Below are 18,119 nucleotides of genomic sequence, written 5' to 3'. Positions count from 1 at the left end.
AAGGATTACGTTTTCTAATTTTTTTTTTTAGTTTTCTCCAAACTGCTGTTGTGGTCATTTCTATTTATCAGTAAGTTAAATACAACATTTTTTTTTCAAAAACTCACACTTCAATAACAACTTTTATCCAAAATACTCTGATGTTAAATGCAAGCAAACAATTAGAATAAGTAAAACACCTGGTCTCTTTTTACAGTTTCGTCAGGGTGTGGCTCTGCTGCTACCTTACTGAACAGCTTTGTTTTGCTTTCATTTCTCTGCAATAGAAACACGTTTCTAGTAAAACAGATTTAATAAAACCAAATTGGTAATATCAATCATACAACCTACGTTAACTCCGACATTTATAATGCTTATGAATAACATGGTGAAAAATGGTAAAATGGTAAATAGCCTCTACATGAGATGAACTCAACTCTAGTACTTGAGTAAAAGTATTACAACACATCTTACTCAACTAGTAAACATTACTCAGTCAGAAGTTTAATCATGTTAATGTTAATGTCTGAGCAAAAGACCTCAGCCTCCTCAGAAGGTAGAGGTGACACTGGCCCTTCCTGTACATGGCATCAGTGTTATTAACCCAGTCCAGTTTATTGTCAGTGTGGAGTCCCAGATATTTATAGTTCTCCACAATGTCCACACTGACCCCCTGGATGGTAATAGAGGTCACCTGATCCTCTTCCTCAGATCCACCACCAGTTCCTTGGTCTTTGGCACATTGAGCTGCAGATCAAGGTGCCACTGAATATTGAAATCCGATGCAAAGAAAAGCCGGCGTCTTTTTGTTTCACCTCTTCTCATGGCAAAACTTCTGTGTTGGAGTGAGTTTTGGGCTGTTTTTTAATTCTCTCTTTGCTGCTATGTCTCATCAGCCTTGTTAGAGTGCATGGAATAGAAGAGCAGCAGAGCCTTCATTCAGTGCTGGATGATTGACATTTACCAGTCGTCTGTCTGGCCTCCTCTTGTAGTCAGCTGTTACAAACTTTTGACCTGTCTCTTGTGCATTTACCAGAAGCTTTATAGTCCTTGTGTTTGCTACCTATAGGTTTGCCTCACTGGATTTTCTAAGGATCACGTTGACCTCCTGTGGATCCTACCTGCAAATTTCCTGCCTGCTCCACCATTTCATTCTCCAGTCCACTCCATCAGACTCCTGGCTCTCTGTGTTGCCACCTCCTCGCACTTGCCTCAGGAATTGTCCTCATTCTCCACAGGCCCCTGGTCATCTTTCCTTCACGCCTCTCTCAGAATCATTCTAAAGTAAGCTCTCTCATATTGGATCTCAGACCACCACCATTAACCCTACTCTTGTTCCAGGCTCCACCGATCGCTCAGGGCCACTCTACGCAAAGATTAGGATGATCTGTCAATTGTTGCTTTTTATTTTTTATTTTAGAAAATAAAACAAATTCCTAACTTGCATGTCGGTCAGAAAGTTAAACCCGAACATGTCAAGAGGAAAATCATGGCATTAAGCTGTGGCTGGTTTCTCCGCTTGAATTTCCTCAACTATTCCCATTGCTAAATTGTTTGAATGAAAACAGGAGCCTCAGCTCCACTCAATAAAGATGTAACTCCAAGTGTGAGCTGACAAGCGTATCCAGAAGGAGCTGGATGAAGTTCCTCATTGTCCCGAGAGATGGGAGGCATCTCTCCTTGACTCTGGGAGGGGGAGTGCCCTTGGTAGTTTCAAAAAGTACATTTTCTTTCTTCAACCAGGTCAATCAGCAAATAGAAGATATTGTGACAATTAGCATGAATTTTCTGTGCTGTTTCAGAATTGTAGAGCTTTCTGTCGTTTCAGCTGTGGAAGCAGAGTGGGTGAAGGAAGCTGTTCAGTTCATGTCAGCCACATCTTCAAATTATAATTGCCAGGCATCTCGTTCAGCTTGACACTTCTGTCTTTGCCGTCAAGGATGTTTGTTTACAGAGCAGGCAAATGAAACTTCACAGCATGGAACTGGCACATTAAATGCGTCATTGCCAAACCTTAGCAACTAGAAAAAATGTAAAGCTTCAAAGAACCCTTCTGGAAGCTTTTCTCAATTGCTGAGGCTCCAGATTTTTTGTACGAAGCAAATAGCATCAAACAAGGTGCTGGACTTTAGCCCAAAAGTCACTGAGCCGAGTATCTTATGTTTTGTAAATCAAAAGATAGTCATCCTAGCTCCTTTATTGTTCTGCTGAATTATAGTAACATGCTGCATTTTACTGTCAGTGATGATAACAACATTGTGTTGATGGGAAATGCAATTTATTAAAACAAACAAAAAAACCCACAAAGCTGTTATTTCTATTATTGATCACTTTAAAAAATGTTTTAATGTGATGTTTTTATCTTCTAGCTCCCAACATGAGAAGAATTGTGATCCTTGGAAAAACTGGATCTGGGAAAAGCAGCCTTGGAAACACTATATTTGGAGAAGACCAGTTCACTGTCAGCCATGATTCCATCTCTGATAAAAGTCCATGTCAAGCAAAAACTCTGTCACTAGATGGAGGACAAATCACTCTGATTGATACACCTGGATTCTTTGATACAGACGCACCTGAAGAAAGACTAAGACCTGAATTAGTGAAGTGTATCACAGAATGTTCACCTGGGCCGCACGCTTTCCCATTGTATTAAAACTAGAAAAAATTCACAAAGCTGGAAAACAAGATCATTGAACAAATTACCCAAAACTTCTCTGAAGAAGTGTTCAAATTTGCAACTGTTGTTTTTACTCATGGAGATGATCTCCAGGGGAAACAAATCAAAGATTTTGTGAGACCAAATGCAGTTTTGAGTGCATTAGTAGAAAAATGTGGTGGTCGGTGCCATGTGATAGATAATAGGCACTGGAAAAATCCCTCAGATGATGCATACAGAAGCAACGCCTACCAGGTGAAAGAGATTCTGAAATCAGTTGAAGAGATTGTGAAGGCAAACAATGGAAACTGCTACACAAATGAGATGCTGCAAAAAGTGGAGGAAATGACACAGCAGGAAGAGAGGCGTATTGCACAGTCCTCGGGAAATATGTCAAGAGAAGAAATCAGGAAGGAAGCTAAAACATAGTGAGAAAGTTCTTAGTTAAAGCAGCAGGTATTACAACAGGTGCACTGCTGGGGCACTTTTGGTGCAGCTTACTCTGTTATAGTAGCTAAAGCCATTAGTGATGTTGCCGCTGGATTACCAGCGGCAACATCTAGTGCTGCAGCTGGAGCTGCTGGCATTAAAGCAGGAGCAATAGTCATGGGTGCAAGTGCAGCTGTTGGAGCAGGTTTTGGTGCATATAAAGGATATCAGGCTGCAGAGGAATCAGAAAACACCATGTGAAGCAGCAAAAAAGACAGCAGCAGCCGTGCGTTCTTCAGCAGAAGATAGCTTTAAAAAATTAAAAAGTTCCACGCTGAGTTTCAAAAATAACTTTCAATGAGAAAAAAATTAAAATACAATTATTGTGTCAAACTTGATCAAATGTAAAGATCCCATAAATTATCACAGAATTCTAAGAAAATGTTTTCCTTTCCAGTTTTCTAAAGCTGCAGTGTTGTTGCTTGAAAAGATTTTATGTCGTTTATGAGTTAAATATCCAACAACTGAAATAATTGGAAATTGTAACAATGCTTGTAATTCTGCTCATTAAAAATGATCATCCTTCCAGAGGAACTCAAGCTTTCTATGACTTGATCATGAAATATATCATGGGTGTTTTAATAGTTTAATAATTATATTAATATAATTATTAAATATCCAACAACTGAAATAATTAGAAAGCAACTAATTGCTTTCTAATATCATGTCGTTTATGAGTTAGATAGATAGATAGATAGATAGATAGATAGATAGATAGATAGATAGATAGATAGATAGATAGATAGATAGATAGATAGATAGATAGATAGATAGATAGATAGATAGATAGATAGATAGATAGATAGATAGATAGATAGATAGATAGATAGATAGATAGATAGATAGATAGATAGATAGATAGATAGATATCTATCAATATGCTAGCTATCCTAGCTCCTTTATTGTTCTGCTGAATTATATATCAAGATATCTATATCTGTATATATAGCTCCAACAAGAGAAGAATTGTGGTCCTTGGAAAAACTGGATCTGGGAAAAGCAGCCTTGGAAACACTATATTTGGAGAAGAAAAGTTCACTGTCAGCCATGATTCCATCTCTGATAAAAGTCCATGTCAAGCAAAAACTCTGTCACTAGATGGAGGACAAATCACTCTGATTGATACCCCTGGTATTTCATAGATATATATATATATATATATATATATCTATATCTATATATATATATATATATAGATATATATATCTATATATATATATATATATATATATATATATATATATCTATATATATCTATATATATATATATATATATATATATATATATATATATATATGTATATGTATATATATGTATATATATATATATATATATATATATATATAAAAAATTCCTTCTCACCCACCGCGGGTGGTTCTTATCCTCTGAGCTCGGGTCCTCTACCAGAGGCCTGGGAGCTTGAGGGTTCTGCGCAGTATCTTGGCTGTGCCAAGGACTGCACATTTCTGGACTGAGATGTCTGATGTTGTTCCTGGGATCTGTTGTAGCCACTGCTCCAGTTTGGGGGTTACTGCCCCGAGGGCACCGATGACCACAGGCACCACTGTGGTCTTCACCTTCCAGGCCCTCTCCAGTTCCTCCCTGAGGCCCTGGTATTTCTCTAGTTTCTCGTGCTCCTTTTTCCTGATGTTGCAATCACTTGGTATTGCTACATCTACCACAACGGCTTTCCTCTGATGTTTATCCACTACGACAATGTCTGGTTGGTTCGCCATTACCATTTTGTCTGTCTGGATCTGGAAGTCCCACAGGATCTTAGCTCTGCGTTCTCCACCACCTTTGGGGGTGTTTCCCACTTTGATCTCGGGGTTTCCAGTCCATATTCTGCACAGATGTTTCTGTACACTATGCCTGCCACTTGGTTATGTCGCTCCATGTACGCTTTCCCTGCCAGTATCTTGCACCCTGCTGTGATGTGCTGGACTGTCTCAGGGGCCTCCTTGCACAACCTACACCTTGGGTCTTGTCTGGTGTGGTAGATCTGGGCCTCTATTGCTCTGGTGTTTAGGGCCTGTTCCTGGGCGGCCAGGATGAGGGCCTCTGTGCTGTCCTTGAGTCCAGCTTTTTCCAGCCATTGGTAGGATTTACTGATATCAGCCACTTGGGTTATTTGCTGGTGGTACATCCCATGTAGGGGTTTGTCCTCCCATGATGGTATCTCTGGCACCTCAACCTCCGTTCCCTGTTGTCTGAGACATTCACTGAGCACATTGTCTGTTGAGGCTTTGTCCCTGATGTATTTATGGATCTTAGTTGTTTCGTCCTGGACAGTGGTTTCACACTCACTAGTCCTCTGCCTCCTTCCTTGCGGCTCGTGTACAGTCTCAGGGTGCTGGATTTGGGATGGAACCCTCCATGCATTGTTAGTAGTTTCTGGTCTTAATATCTGTGGCTTTTATCTCCTCCTTTGGCCAGCTAATTATTCCAGCAGGGTATCTGATTACTGGCAAGGCATAGCTGTTTATCGCACAGATTTTGTTCTTGCCATTGAGCTGGCTTCTCAGGACTTGCCTTATTCGTTGGAGGTATTTAGCTGTGGCTCCTTTCCTTGTGACCTCATCGAGGTTGCCATTTGCTTGTGGTATACCTAGTACTTGTAACTGTCCTCTATGTCTGCTATTGTTCCTTCTGGGAGTGAGACCCCTTCTGTGTGGATGACCTTCCCCCTCTTTGTGACCAGCCGACCACATTTCTCTAGTCCGAATGACATCCCAATGTCAGTGCTGTAGATCCTGGTGGTGTGGATCAGTGAGTCGATGTCTCGCTCACACTTGGCGTACAGCTTGATGTCATCCATGTAGAGTAGGTGACTGATATTGGCCCCATTTTTGAGTCTGTATCCGTAGCCAGTCTTGTTGATAACTTGGCTGAGGGGGTTCAGGCCTATGCAGAACAGTAGCGGGGACAGAGCATCTCCTTGGTATATGCCACATTTGATGGACACTTGTGCAAGTGGTTTGCAGTTGGCTTCAAGGGTGGTTTTCCACAGCCTCATCGAGTTTGCAATGAAGGCTCTCAGAGTCCTGTTGATGTTATACATCTCTAAGCATTCAATGATCCAAGTATGCGGCATTGAGTCATAGGCTTTCTTGTAATCAATCCAAGCCATGCACAGGTTGGTGTGTCGGGTTTTGCAGTCTCGGGCAACTGTGCGGTCTACGAGGAGTTGGTGTTTGGCTCCTCTGGTATTTACACCAATACCCTTCTGTGCCGTGCTCATGTGTTTATCCATGTGTTTGCTTATCTTGGCCGCTATGATGCCTGACATGAGCTTCCAGGTTGTGGAGAGGCAGGTTATTGGTCGGTAGTTGGGTGGGACTGGACCCTTTGATGGATCCTTCTGGATTAGGATTGTCCGCCCTTCAGTTAACCATTCAGGGTGAGTCCCACTTTGTAGCAGCTGGTTCATTTGGGCTGCCATTCGCTCATGGAGAGCAGTGAGTTTCTTTAGCCAGTAGGCATGGATCATGTCAGGCCCTGGTGCTGTCCAGTTTTTCATACCTGAGACTCTTTCTTGGACATCTGTCACAGTGATGGTTACCGGGGCTTGCTCAGGGAGGTTGCTGTGGTCCTCTCGTAGAGAGATCAGCCACTGTGCATTGTTGTTGTGGGACGCCTCCCTTTCCCATATGCCTTTCCAGTATTGTTCCGTCTCCAGCCTTGGTGGGTCTGCTCTGTTGTTATTGTTACCTGCCATTGAGAGTACACCTTAGCTGGTTGAGTGGAGAAGAGCCGGTTAATCCTTCTGGATTCATTCTCCCTTGTGTATCTCTTTAGGCGGCTGGACAAGGCTTGGAGCCTGTTTGGCAGTCTCGAGTGCTTCAGGTATGGGCATCTGCCTGTACTTTCTGGGTACTGGTCTTTTCATTGCACCCTTGTGGAGCTCTGACAGTTGGCTCACTTCCCTCCTTGTTACCTTGATTTTAGCCTCTAACCGTCTTTTCCATGGTGGGTATTGGGTCTCATGGTTGCTCTTTATAGCCAAGTATCTCAAGGATCACTGATGCTGAGTTGTAGATCAGCTCATTGGTTTCTGTTATGGTGTTGGTAGGGATCGTTCTCAATGCTGCATTCACATTCTCAATGAGACTTTCAGATGGTACTTCACTCAGCCGTTGTAATTGGCGCCGGGGAGGCCTGGTTGTCATTCGATGATTCTCTCTCTCAGGTCAGCAGCTGTCTCGTTCAGCTCTGTTTCGCTCATTGGGGCCGTGTATCCCCTCACTGGGTGGGGACTTGTAGTTAAGTCCCCACAGTCCTGACATCCGGGTTCCTCCCTTTTGCCGTAGCATTTGTGTTGTATCTCGTCAATCTCAAGTTGTGATAGCAGTTGCCGTTTGCGGATGTTGGAACACTGAGCTACTAGTTGTTTAGCGCTTAGTGTTGACTGGGGATGTCGAAGTAACCATTCCTTCCCCAGTCTTTGCATGTAACCTCTCTCACTAGGGTTACTTGAGTAGTAGCATTCCAACAGATCCACATTTTCATCTCTCGCCCATTTCCGTCTTGTTCCAGTAGCCCATTTGTCATCAAGGTGCTCTGGTTCCCCAACACCTGACGCAGACCTTGTTTGGCCGGGCGACGTCTGAGCCGGCATGTTATGCAACTTAGTATCTCTCATGGTATGAGGTAGGCAGTAGCTTGAAGGGTCTTGCCTAAGGACCCAGACTGGATTCGAACCCTGCCCTCGGGTGATATACTGATGCCTTATGTATTGAGCTATCCAGTCAGCTTGAGCTATCCAGTCAGCTATATATATCAGTCATATATATATATATATATATATATATATATATATATATATATATATATATATATGCTTATATATAGATATCTATAATAGATATCTACATATAGATATACTTATTGTAGTCCTTCATGTGTTCATACATCTACTCGAGATTTAATAATTACTGTTATGTTAAAGCTTACTTCTGTTCAAATTAATCATAAAATATCCTCCACACTGTCATTTTTAAAGCCGAAAAAAAAAAAAAGAAACATACAAAAACTTTATTCCCTCTTTTGGCTATTTAGAAATTTACAGATGAGACTCTAATTCTTAATCTTACTATATGAAGACCTTGAAGCTAAGAAGGTATTTTATGTCACCAGTACCTACTTATCTCTGCTATTTCTAATGAAACAACACAATTTTTCTTCTAACAAAGTAATTCCAGACAAAAACGTCCTTAATTTTGACTGCAGTGTTGGTAGATCTGTGCCTTTTAGCTCTTTTATCACATTTTTTTTCTGTGCTCTTATCTGTAACTGGATGCTTTTCTTTTAATTTTCTCACATTACACAAATGGGGACATTTTGACATACATCTATGCAAATGAATCAACGCAATTCTTACAACGGTCAAATATGTCAAGAGCCTGACAAACCTACGCCACGGTCAGAAGCTTCTGTAAGCTTAACTGTTGTACGCAAGAGATGTCAGTAAACAGCAGAACTGACACAGGCAATATTTTAATTTTAGGAATTTATTTTCATAATTTCTTATGCAAAATCTCTGTCCATCAAAATTGTGTCTAACTTTTCAAACTGGATAAATACATACATAAATTGTTAAACTAATCTGATTGGAGTAAAACATACATAGATTAGATTGTTAAACCTCTTGTCATGTTACTTTATTGTCCTGCTTATACATGTTTCCATGTTTTCTGGAGTCAATCTAACATGACAAGAGGTTTAACAATCTAATCTATGTATGTTTTACTCCAATCAGATTAGTTTGACAATTTATAGTTAGATTTAATAAATGTTCTTCCTGCAACAGAAATTCATGTTGGACGTTCAGAAGATACTTTGGTTCCTTTATGCTTTATGAAATGTTCATCCTATCTGATGATTGATCTGAATATCTCTACGAAATGACGTAATTTGCCAGGAGAAAATTGTAAAAAAAAAATTGGGTGATTGTATTATTTATTTTCACCATGTGAGCTCAAGCAGACTCGTTGCCATGGCAACCAATAAACAATAGCCCCAGGAGCTCAGAGGAAAGATTACGTTCAATACATCAGAAATCAATACTAAAAAGAAATCCCACAAAAATTTCCCATACAAAAAAAGTAAAAAAAAAAAAAAAAAAAAAAAAACACAAAAAGACAAAAAAACGGAAAACGGAACATTCCGTTCATTGCAGATTTATGTTTCTGAATTTCCATTTTGCATCATTAGGAAGTGATCCCAAGAACACTGGAGATGATTGATTATCTAACTTAAACCACTGCACTTCTGATTATCTGTAAAAAATCTGTGTGGGTCGCCTTATTTTTGCAAACTGTGCAGCAAGAGCATGTTAAAGTGATAAAAGTTAAGCTATCATCACTAACCTATTCTCCACTTTCAATATTTTTAAAAGCTTTTACTGACCTGTGAAATGTCTTCCCTTTGGATCTTATTGTCTTGCTACCGTAGTGTTGACAATCAATATAAAAACCTTTTGCCCCCTTCTCATTTCCCCAACCACAGGTATTCCTCACTCAATGCAGAACGACAACTCATATAGCGCACAGTAAGTGGATTGGACAGTGATGTCCAATTGTACAGTAATGTCCAATCCACTAGATCACTAAGCAGCCCTGTCTCCCCCACTGAACTCCCTCAGACTAGCTAGCAGCAATTAGCAAACACCTGGTGTAACTGCACATCAGCTGAGCTTGTTATAAGATTTGATGGTCAGTTAATCTGTCAGACACTTGAGATCAAAGAAGGTTTGAATTTAGCGAATCAAAATAATATTGGTGATTGTAATTAAGTCACAACGAAAAACCTTTGGTTGGATTTAACTTGAGACAGAGATTAAAAAATATGTGTTTGTCTGTAAATAAACATGTTAATTTACAGACACAAACACAAACATTGTATGGAACCTGTGCATTTTTATTTCGTGCATTACAGAGAGCAACACTGACAGCTGAATTGTTTCCAGGGTATTTGTTGGGACAGCTCCATTTATTTACATATTTTTATCATTCTGAGTAAAAACAAAAGTGAAAAAGAGAAGAGCAACACGTAAAATAAAGTCACATGAAGCAAGTGCATCTATGAAGCTTATGAAAATTAGAAAACAAGAAGTATATTGGTTAGGATACTAAATAACAGAAATGTTTGGACAAAACTTACTCTTACTGTGACCTGATAATTCACAAATGTGCTTGTAAGGTTGTTAACATTAACACGGGAAAAATAATTATTCTTTTCTCAAAACATTTTCAGTGAAAGTAGAAAGTGAATCTCTGAGCCCTTTTTATGGAACCTTTGCTAGGTCAATAATACAACATTAAATGTTAAAAATAATAAGGAAGCTTCTTCTAGACCAGATAGTTTCAGCCCCAAGTTAAGGACCTGATAGGCTAGTTAGAGTGCTAATCCCAAATTAGCTGCTTTGTAGTCTTGGACTGTTTTATAAAATATCTCTTCATTTGGAGAGATTTAAAATGTCTAATTTATTCAGTGGAATTACAGCACTTATCAAAACATTTTCAAATTGGACTGAAATGTGAAACACAGGCACCACGAATAAAATCAGCAGAGTAAGAGGGTGTTTCAGATTTAATTGAGAGAATAAAACTATTCTGATTAGTAAGTATATGCAGCTTCCGTGTTGGAGACACTTTTTCTTTAAAATCTACATTCTAGAAATCACTTTATTCTGTAATAAACATTTTGTAATAACATGGAAAACTCGTGAGAACATTTTACCACCCTGAACGAATAACTCACCAATAAATTGCTAAGAGTATTTTATTAAATATATATCTTTATGCAGTTAACACATAGTGTTAACTGCATAAAACATGATTTATTCAATTCTTCTTCAGGATATTTCTAGTTTTTAAAAGAATCAATATATTAAGCACACCCAAAAACCACACAGGAGTTGTTTTTGAGATTAAAAACTTCTGATCTTTGTCATAAATGATACAATGTGGTTTGTACAGAAACATCTGCTTTAAGTGCAGTAGCTCTGCACAAATGTGTGGTTTCAACCCACTAGGTTTCTGTTTCCTCTCATTGTGCTGACAAGAAGAGAACTGTCATTCTGCAGATAAATTCTTGCTGAAGTCTGAACATTGTATAGTCAAAAAACTGACAGAGAGAGGAAGGGTTAGAGGAAGTTCAGAGAGAACATGTAAAATTATGAACACACCCAAATCTGGGCTTGGCTGACTGCAGAAACAGAAAATACATCAAAGCTACTTGAACATTTTGTCTCAGACGGCAAATCTCTAACAAAGGACATAACATCTTCATTTTAGAAGACTGATCCTGCATCTGAACTTTGACACTTATCATGGATGGTGAGTAAGGTTTACCTTAAAATCTTTTACAGTCAAATTTTAACTATTTTAAAGATAAGGTTTCACTCTTTGGGACTGTAATTTATAGATCCTTTTAAGGCACTTTCCTTCTATGCATTCACATTTTCTAGGACTTCCGTTATACTTAAATGTGACTAAACAATACTGAACTCTTCTCACTTGTCTCTGTCAAGATCAGAGATCAAGATCAAGCAATAAGAAAGAGTCTGGGCAAAATGGCATCCATTGCATGTCTCACATTTAAAAACCAAAAACTTCTTGATTACGGTATACCCTAAAACTTAGCGCACATTTTCTGGGGAGTGCATAAGGAATGTGTGTGTGTGTGTGTGTGTTTGTGTGTGTGTGTGTTGTGTGTGTGTGTGTGTGTGTGTGTGTGTGTGTGTGTGTGTTCGCGCATGTGTGTGTGCGTGCGTGTGTGTGTGTGTTCGCGGATGTGTGTGTGTGTGTGTGTGTGTGTGGGTGTGTGGGTGGGGGGGGGGGGGGGGTGCGTGTGCGTCTATTGCAGCTTAACATCTGATGTTAAGCTGCAATAGAACATTATTGCTAGCCATCAAACCAGTCAGGCCGCTTCCCTGTTTCAGTGTTTGACATATTAAGACGACCAATCAAAGACAATACTTACTGTAACTGCACAATTGCCCCAGAAGGAAAAGTCTGACGTACAAAGTGGGGCTTGGATACCTCTTTGTACAATTTATATTTGCTTATTGGCTTCTTATTTTAAAATGAAGGTTTCCCTGTCTTCTAAGTTTATCAGTTTATCAGATTCTTTCAGTTCAACAACACTCTTGACAGGCCAGTTGGGATTATTGTTAGTTTTGTCAACTTTTTATCATCTTCTTTACTAATAGTGTTTTTGTGTTTGTTGTATAAAAATAGTTTTTTATGCAAAATAATAACCAGTATTGGGCAAGTTACTTTTGAAAACTAGTTATATTTTCATAAAAGTAGCTGAGTTAATAACTGAATTACTATATTGTAAAAGATACCAATTACCAGGGAAAGTAACAATTTTATTACTTAAATAACATGCTAGAATATGTTAAACTATTTTGGATCTCCTCTTATTAGAACTTTAAAATATATGTTCAAATATTTATCATTAAACTTAATTAATAAATGTAATCTTAGGAGAAGGAACTATTACCAGGAAACTCTGTCCACAATGGCTTGGCTGCATGTTGCAACATCAAGCTTAGACTGGTTGGACTTTAACCACCTGCTTTGTTCACCAAAATTATTTTAGTTTTACTTTAGACTGTGTCTGTTAACAGCAACACATCCATTCATGGTGACCAGTTTTGTTGCAACATGTGATGTTGAAAGGAAGTTTGTGAGAGTCAAATTGTTTATAATATATAACTGTTGCTATGAGGGCAAAAATTACATGTCGCATTTTCACCTTTCTCTTCTAGACTAACATGATATATTCTGTCCATGAAAGTAATGAACAGAATCAGTGACAAAGGGCAGCCCTGGCAGAGTCCAACCCTCACCGGAAATGAGCCTGACGTACTGCCGGCAATGCGGACCAGACTCTGACACGGGTCATATATAGGGACCTGACAGACCGTATCAAAGGGCCCAGTACCCAATGCTCCCAGAGAACCCCCACAGGGCTCCTCGAGGGACACGGTCTATCAAACATTTCTAAATTGGTACCATAAAATTTGCAAATTTTACTGCAAAGAAAACAGTAAAACAATCACAAAATCCAGAAGGAAAAGCTATTTATGACATTTTAACAATTGAATTGGTTTTATCCATTGTGGTACAACCGGCCCTTTAAGAACATTCAAATTTTTGATGAGGTCCAAAATGAAAACGGGTTTGACATCCCTGGTCTAGATGAACAAACATCCAAACTTTGTAGAGGAATTGAATTGGATGATGATAAATTAAGACATTTCTCTCATTACTTTCCCTCTTCATTCCAATAGCAAGAGTGGGTGTCTGCATTATGTCTATTACACTTTTAATTAGGACATTTTTGTGAGTTTCTTTTTTTTAAGTGTTATGGATTTTCAAGAAATCATGCATACATGTAATGTTGAAAGCTAAAGATTCACAATTTTCACACGTACAGTGTACAGGAAGCAAAATACAATTAATGAGCATTACTCTCTTTTGGTTGCAGCACCAATTAGAATGGTCCTCCTGGGAAAAACCGGATCTGGTAAAAGCAGCCTGGCCAACACAATATGTGGAGACCAGCTGTTCACGATCAACCACACAATCAACTCTGAAACAAGCCACTGCGAAGCCATCACCAGGTCCGTCGGTGGGAGAAACCTCACGGTCATCGACACCCCGGGTTTCTTTGACACAGACCGGTCGGAGGAGGCGCTGAAGCCTGAGATAGTGAGGTGCATCACAGAGTGCGCTCCTGGGCCCCATGTGTTCCTCATTGTGCTCAAGGTGGAGAAATTCACAGAGCACGAGAAGGCTATTATCGAGAAAATCTGCACGTACTTCTCTGAAGATGTTCTTAAATATGCCGTGGTGGTGTTCACTCATGGCGACCAGCTGCCTGATGGGGAGCAGATTGAGGAGTTTCTCAGGGGCAATAAGCTTGTGAGTGAACTGGTGAAGAGGTGTGGCGGCCGCTGCCACGTCATGGACAACAAGTACTGGAACAATAGGCAACAGAAAGAATACAGGAGCAACCTGTTCCAGATGGAGAGGCTTCTTGAAACTATTGACACTTTGGTAACGGAAAACAAGGGCAAATGCTACACCAATGACCTGCTGCAGGCGGCCGAGGAAGAATAAAAGAAGAGGAGGAGAACATTCGACAGGTCTCAGGAAACCTGCCGGAAGAAGAGATCAGAGAAAAGGCCAAGAGAAGGGTTGCTGATAAACTCTTGATCATCTGTACGGCCCTTGGTGTCGGTGTTTTGTTAGGGGCGATTTTTGGTGTGGTGGTCATGGTTGGAGCAGTTCTTACTGTTTTACAGGAATCTTCAGAGCCAGTAAAGCTGAGGAAGGCGGTTGGGAGAACAGTTGTAGTTTCAGCAGGGATGGCATCAGCAGCACTAGTGGGCGGTGTGATACCAGCAGCGACATCTCTTGGCGTTATAGCACCTGCTGCAGCAGTAGCTGCAACAGGTGCTGTTAAAGGGGCTTTAATTGGGTGCGATGTGGCTGAAGTAGCAGAGACTCCAAAGGAAGCAGCACAGAAAACAGCAGAGGCTGTGAAGAATGAGGCTCAGGTTCACTTAGATAAGATTCACCAGGGCTGGAAGAAATTAATTGATCCACAATGTGAAGAGTCACAGGAGGAGAAGTCATTACTTGGTGACACGATTTATTGAAATCCTCTTTAGTGGCTGTGTGGATCATTCTGGTTAACATTTAAAGTGTTTAAACTTCCAACATGAATTTCTGTTGCAGAATGAAACTGGACAAGAGGGATGATGTGTCATTTATTGGATCTAACTATAAATTGTCAAACTAATCTGATTGGAATAAAACATACGGAGATGAGATTGTTAAACCTGTTGTCATGTTACTTCCTTGTCCAGCCTGTACATCTTTCCATGTTTCCTGTAGTCATTTCAAATCTACATTTATCCAGGTCAAAATGTTCACTGTTTTGATGGACATATGGACATTTTGTGTAAGAAATTATCAAAATGAATTACCAGTACTATAAATAAAAATGTTGCAATTTACTCGGTCATCTGATGTGTAATGATAGGTTATGTTAATTACAAATAAAAATACGTAAGCACTGAGAGCTCTTTGTTTGCTTTGGGATGCATGTTTCTTTTGTCTCTGGAGGAGCAGAAGTGACAAATGGACAACATGTCATGTTGGAGTCTAGGTTTCTAGCCGACATGCAGAACACAACATAGTAGAGTAGGTTTAGTGAAAGTGAATTTATTGAAAAACACAATAAGTGGAGGTTGTGAGGTGTTGGGTCGGGTCCAGGAAGTCATCTAGTGGCTGAAAAAAGGAATAGCGGCACAAAAACAGTAAATTTCGCAGTGTTAAATATGCTGTGTTAAAATTGATTGACTCTTTCAGAGCTAATACAACAACAGACTGAGTATAATGCCACCTAGTGTTGGTGTAAATTTCCAGAGTGTATTCACGTCGTGTCAATTTGACTCTGACAAGCTCCGCCCACCTCCTCCTCTCAAACCAACAAGTCTAACCGTTGTGTGGACGCCATTTTTCTCCTGCTTGAGCGACTGCGGTAAGTTTCTTTTTATAAGATAATAATACAATTTGAATTGTTTTATAAGAATATTTTATTTGTTCCCCGGTATATGAGTGGGCTAGATATCTAAATACTGAGTTTTATACGGCTAACCTGACCGAGTGAATGCCTAGCTTAAAATGTCCGCCTAAAATCCGTGTCCAAGCCATATAGCATAGATATTTGTTTTATTTATTATTTATTTAGTTATTTTTTGCAATGCAACATAAATTAACCGTAAGCGATGCTAATAGTCCAGTTTCATAGTTGACACTGAATTTGGCGCGAGTGATTTTTTTTCCGTGCCCAGCATCATAGCTCTACTGTAAACCTTGCATGACTCCGCCATTAACCGTTGCTAGTGCTAACAGACAAGGCGAAAAAGAAGCGAGGCAGTTGAATTAACTGTTCTAGTTACTGAAGGAAAGGGCATTTATTAATTGTCTAACTTGGATAAGAGTGCAAAGAAGTCAAATTAATTTGCGCCCAAGCCATTATTGTGTAAACTTTAATCATTGTTTTCTATGAACACGATGTAATGTGAGCTGTATTGGTTTGAAGCAGTTGGCACGTTTCATAAACTGAAAGCATTCCAGTACTAAAGATGAATGACTGAGGAATTATGTGCTGCAGGAACCATGTTGATTAAAACAAGACTTGGTGAGCTGCAAAAATTTGTCCGACTAACGGAGCCGAATCTGAAGGAGTTTTTGACAGCAGGTAAGACACTGGGAGCTTTACACAAAGCTCTGAGGCGCTTGTAATGTTACTTGACATTGTTTATTCAAAAGTATTGTTCCAGAATTTATGTGCACATGTGAGTATTAGAGCAACATAACCTCATAATTGTGGTTTAGACAAGCATTTGTCTTTTTCTCTAGCATTTGTAAAATTTGGCCTACCAACTGTAACAGAGGGCGTGAAGGTTGTTGACAGTTCAGGGACTGAGTTGGATGAAGATGTTGTTAAGGATCCTTCTGCTGGAGTCCTAACCATCGAATATGAAACTGGTTTGTTATATTTGTAATTCATTTTAGTATTTAATAAGCTTGCTATTTCATTGTGATTACTGTTTTTTGTCTATCTGCTTCTCTTATGGTTAGAATTTGTCTCCATGATGGAATCGCCTGAGGAATCTCAGCCAAGCTCATTCTTGTTTTTGTAAGTTGAAAGATTTTCTTATTTTTACTAGCATCATCCGAAGAAGGATCTTGTCAACAAGTGCTTGGAGGACCAGCTGCTAGACGAGACACCAAGTTTGTTCCAGAGACTGTCCTGAGTGAAGAAGAGTGCAAGGAAGCCATCGCACTGATTAAGCATTCAGCTGATGAGGACACAATCAAGAAGAAGATGAAGCTCACATTTGACTTCCGGCGCAACATGGTCCTTGACCCCCAACGGTCAAGCAACATACTCTCTGTCTTTCCACGTTTCAAAGATGTCAAAGGCTTGGTAATTATTTATTTTGATAATTTTACAGTCATGTAAAAATAGTGTATTTTTGTGACAAGTCAAAATGAATACAGTTAAAGTGGCTGGGAAATGTTTTAAGCTTTTTACTATCTACATCCTAGGTGGAGCAGGATTTTGTCCTGATGTTTGGAGAAGATGTGTCTGGCAAGTTTCTGGAAAAATGGACGACCACGTTCAAGAGAAGATCATCCAACAATGCAGGAAGCTTCCAACCACCAGTGACCTTGAAGAACTTCTCCTGGCAGCTGATACTCCTGAGGATAGCACTGAAGTGGATAATGACATGAGTAAGGATGACTTTCAACAACATGTAGAATTTAATTATTGTGTGAGCTTCACTTAGTGATGTACACATAATTTAAATTGTGTAGTCACTAGGTTTTGATGGTCAATTCAACATCAAATGTTTCTTATCACAGGTTGGGACAGTGACCTCTCATCGATTTTGCTGCTGCTACACCTGATTCCCCTCTGCCTTGGGTCGTAAGAGACCAGGGAAGGTATCTGCCTCCCAAGCAGAGAAGCGTCTTGTGGTCTTCAAGAAGGTTTGTATTTGTTGCAAATTTTATTTTATGTTATACTCGAGGTTGTTTCACTGGGAGAATTTCAGTCACATAGTTAAATGCTGTTTTTCCATATATCTGTTTTTTGTGGAACATTGCAGCTTTGTAATTATATTGTTCTTTTCTTTTTTCCCCCCACAGATAGGAACCAACATTCAAGAACATCTTGATGCCATCACGACGAGCACACAACCCTATCTCCTTGCTGTGGGACGGAGGAAGAAAGTAGCCCACCAGTTCTTCATCATCCTTGACAAGAATGCCATTGCTTGCAGGTCAACATCCTCTCTTGGTGCTTTTGATGAACTGTTTAAGGCACATTACGTGTTTGCCACAACATACAACCCCATACTATGCAACATGTTCACATTCATCCCAGACCACTGTGTAC

The 18,119-nt window shown here is 39.7% G+C and overlaps 1 protein-coding gene and 2 pseudogenes across 1 annotated transcript; all 3 read left to right on the top strand.

Annotated features, from left to right (window-relative positions):
• The first annotated feature begins 925 nt into the window (after positions 1–925).
• On the top strand, positions 926–3,110 carry LOC129378320 (GTPase IMAP family member 7-like; annotated as a pseudogene).
• An 8,247-nt stretch (positions 3,111–11,357) lies between these two features.
• On the top strand, positions 11,358–15,227 carry LOC129378310 (GTPase IMAP family member 7-like; annotated as a pseudogene).
• Positions 15,228–15,473: 246 nt separating this feature from the next.
• On the top strand, positions 15,474–17,635 carry LOC129378319 (uncharacterized). Its single transcript, XM_055058627.1, has 6 exons — positions 15,474–15,689; positions 16,326–16,412; positions 16,574–16,702; positions 16,885–17,144; positions 17,267–17,452; positions 17,585–17,635. Exons 1-5 carry the CDS (start codon positions 15,545–15,547, stop codon positions 17,450–17,452), a joined length of 807 nt encoding a protein of 268 aa, XP_054914602.1. The 5' UTR covers positions 15,474–15,544; the 3' UTR covers positions 17,585–17,635.
• The last annotated feature ends 484 nt before the right edge of the window (positions 17,636–18,119 follow it).

Source organism: Poeciliopsis prolifica, unplaced genomic scaffold (genome assembly GCF_027474105.1).
Source record: "Poeciliopsis prolifica strain line A6 unplaced genomic scaffold, Auburn_PproV2 SCAFFOLD051, whole genome shotgun sequence".
NCBI classification, from domain to species: Eukaryota; Metazoa; Chordata; class Actinopteri; order Cyprinodontiformes; family Poeciliidae; genus Poeciliopsis; species Poeciliopsis prolifica.
The sequence above is the reverse complement of the archived record's forward strand: the minus strand, read 5'-3'. Positions and strand labels throughout refer to the sequence as shown.

What these genes read in the sequence shown, in the direction of transcription:
- LOC129378319 (XM_055058627.1), top strand. Translation starts at nt 15,545, where the DNA reads ATGCCACCTAGTGTTGGTGTAAATTTCCAGAGTGTATTCACGTCGTGT. An exon ending in GAAGGAGTTTTTGACAGCAG is followed by an intron (nt 16,413 to 16,573) that starts GTAAGACACTGG and finishes CTTTTTCTCTAG; the next exon opens with CATTTGTAAAATTTGGCCTA. An exon ending in AACCATCGAATATGAAACTG is followed by an intron (nt 16,703 to 16,884) that starts GTTTGTTATATT and finishes TATTTTTACTAG; the next exon opens with CATCATCCGAAGAAGGATCT.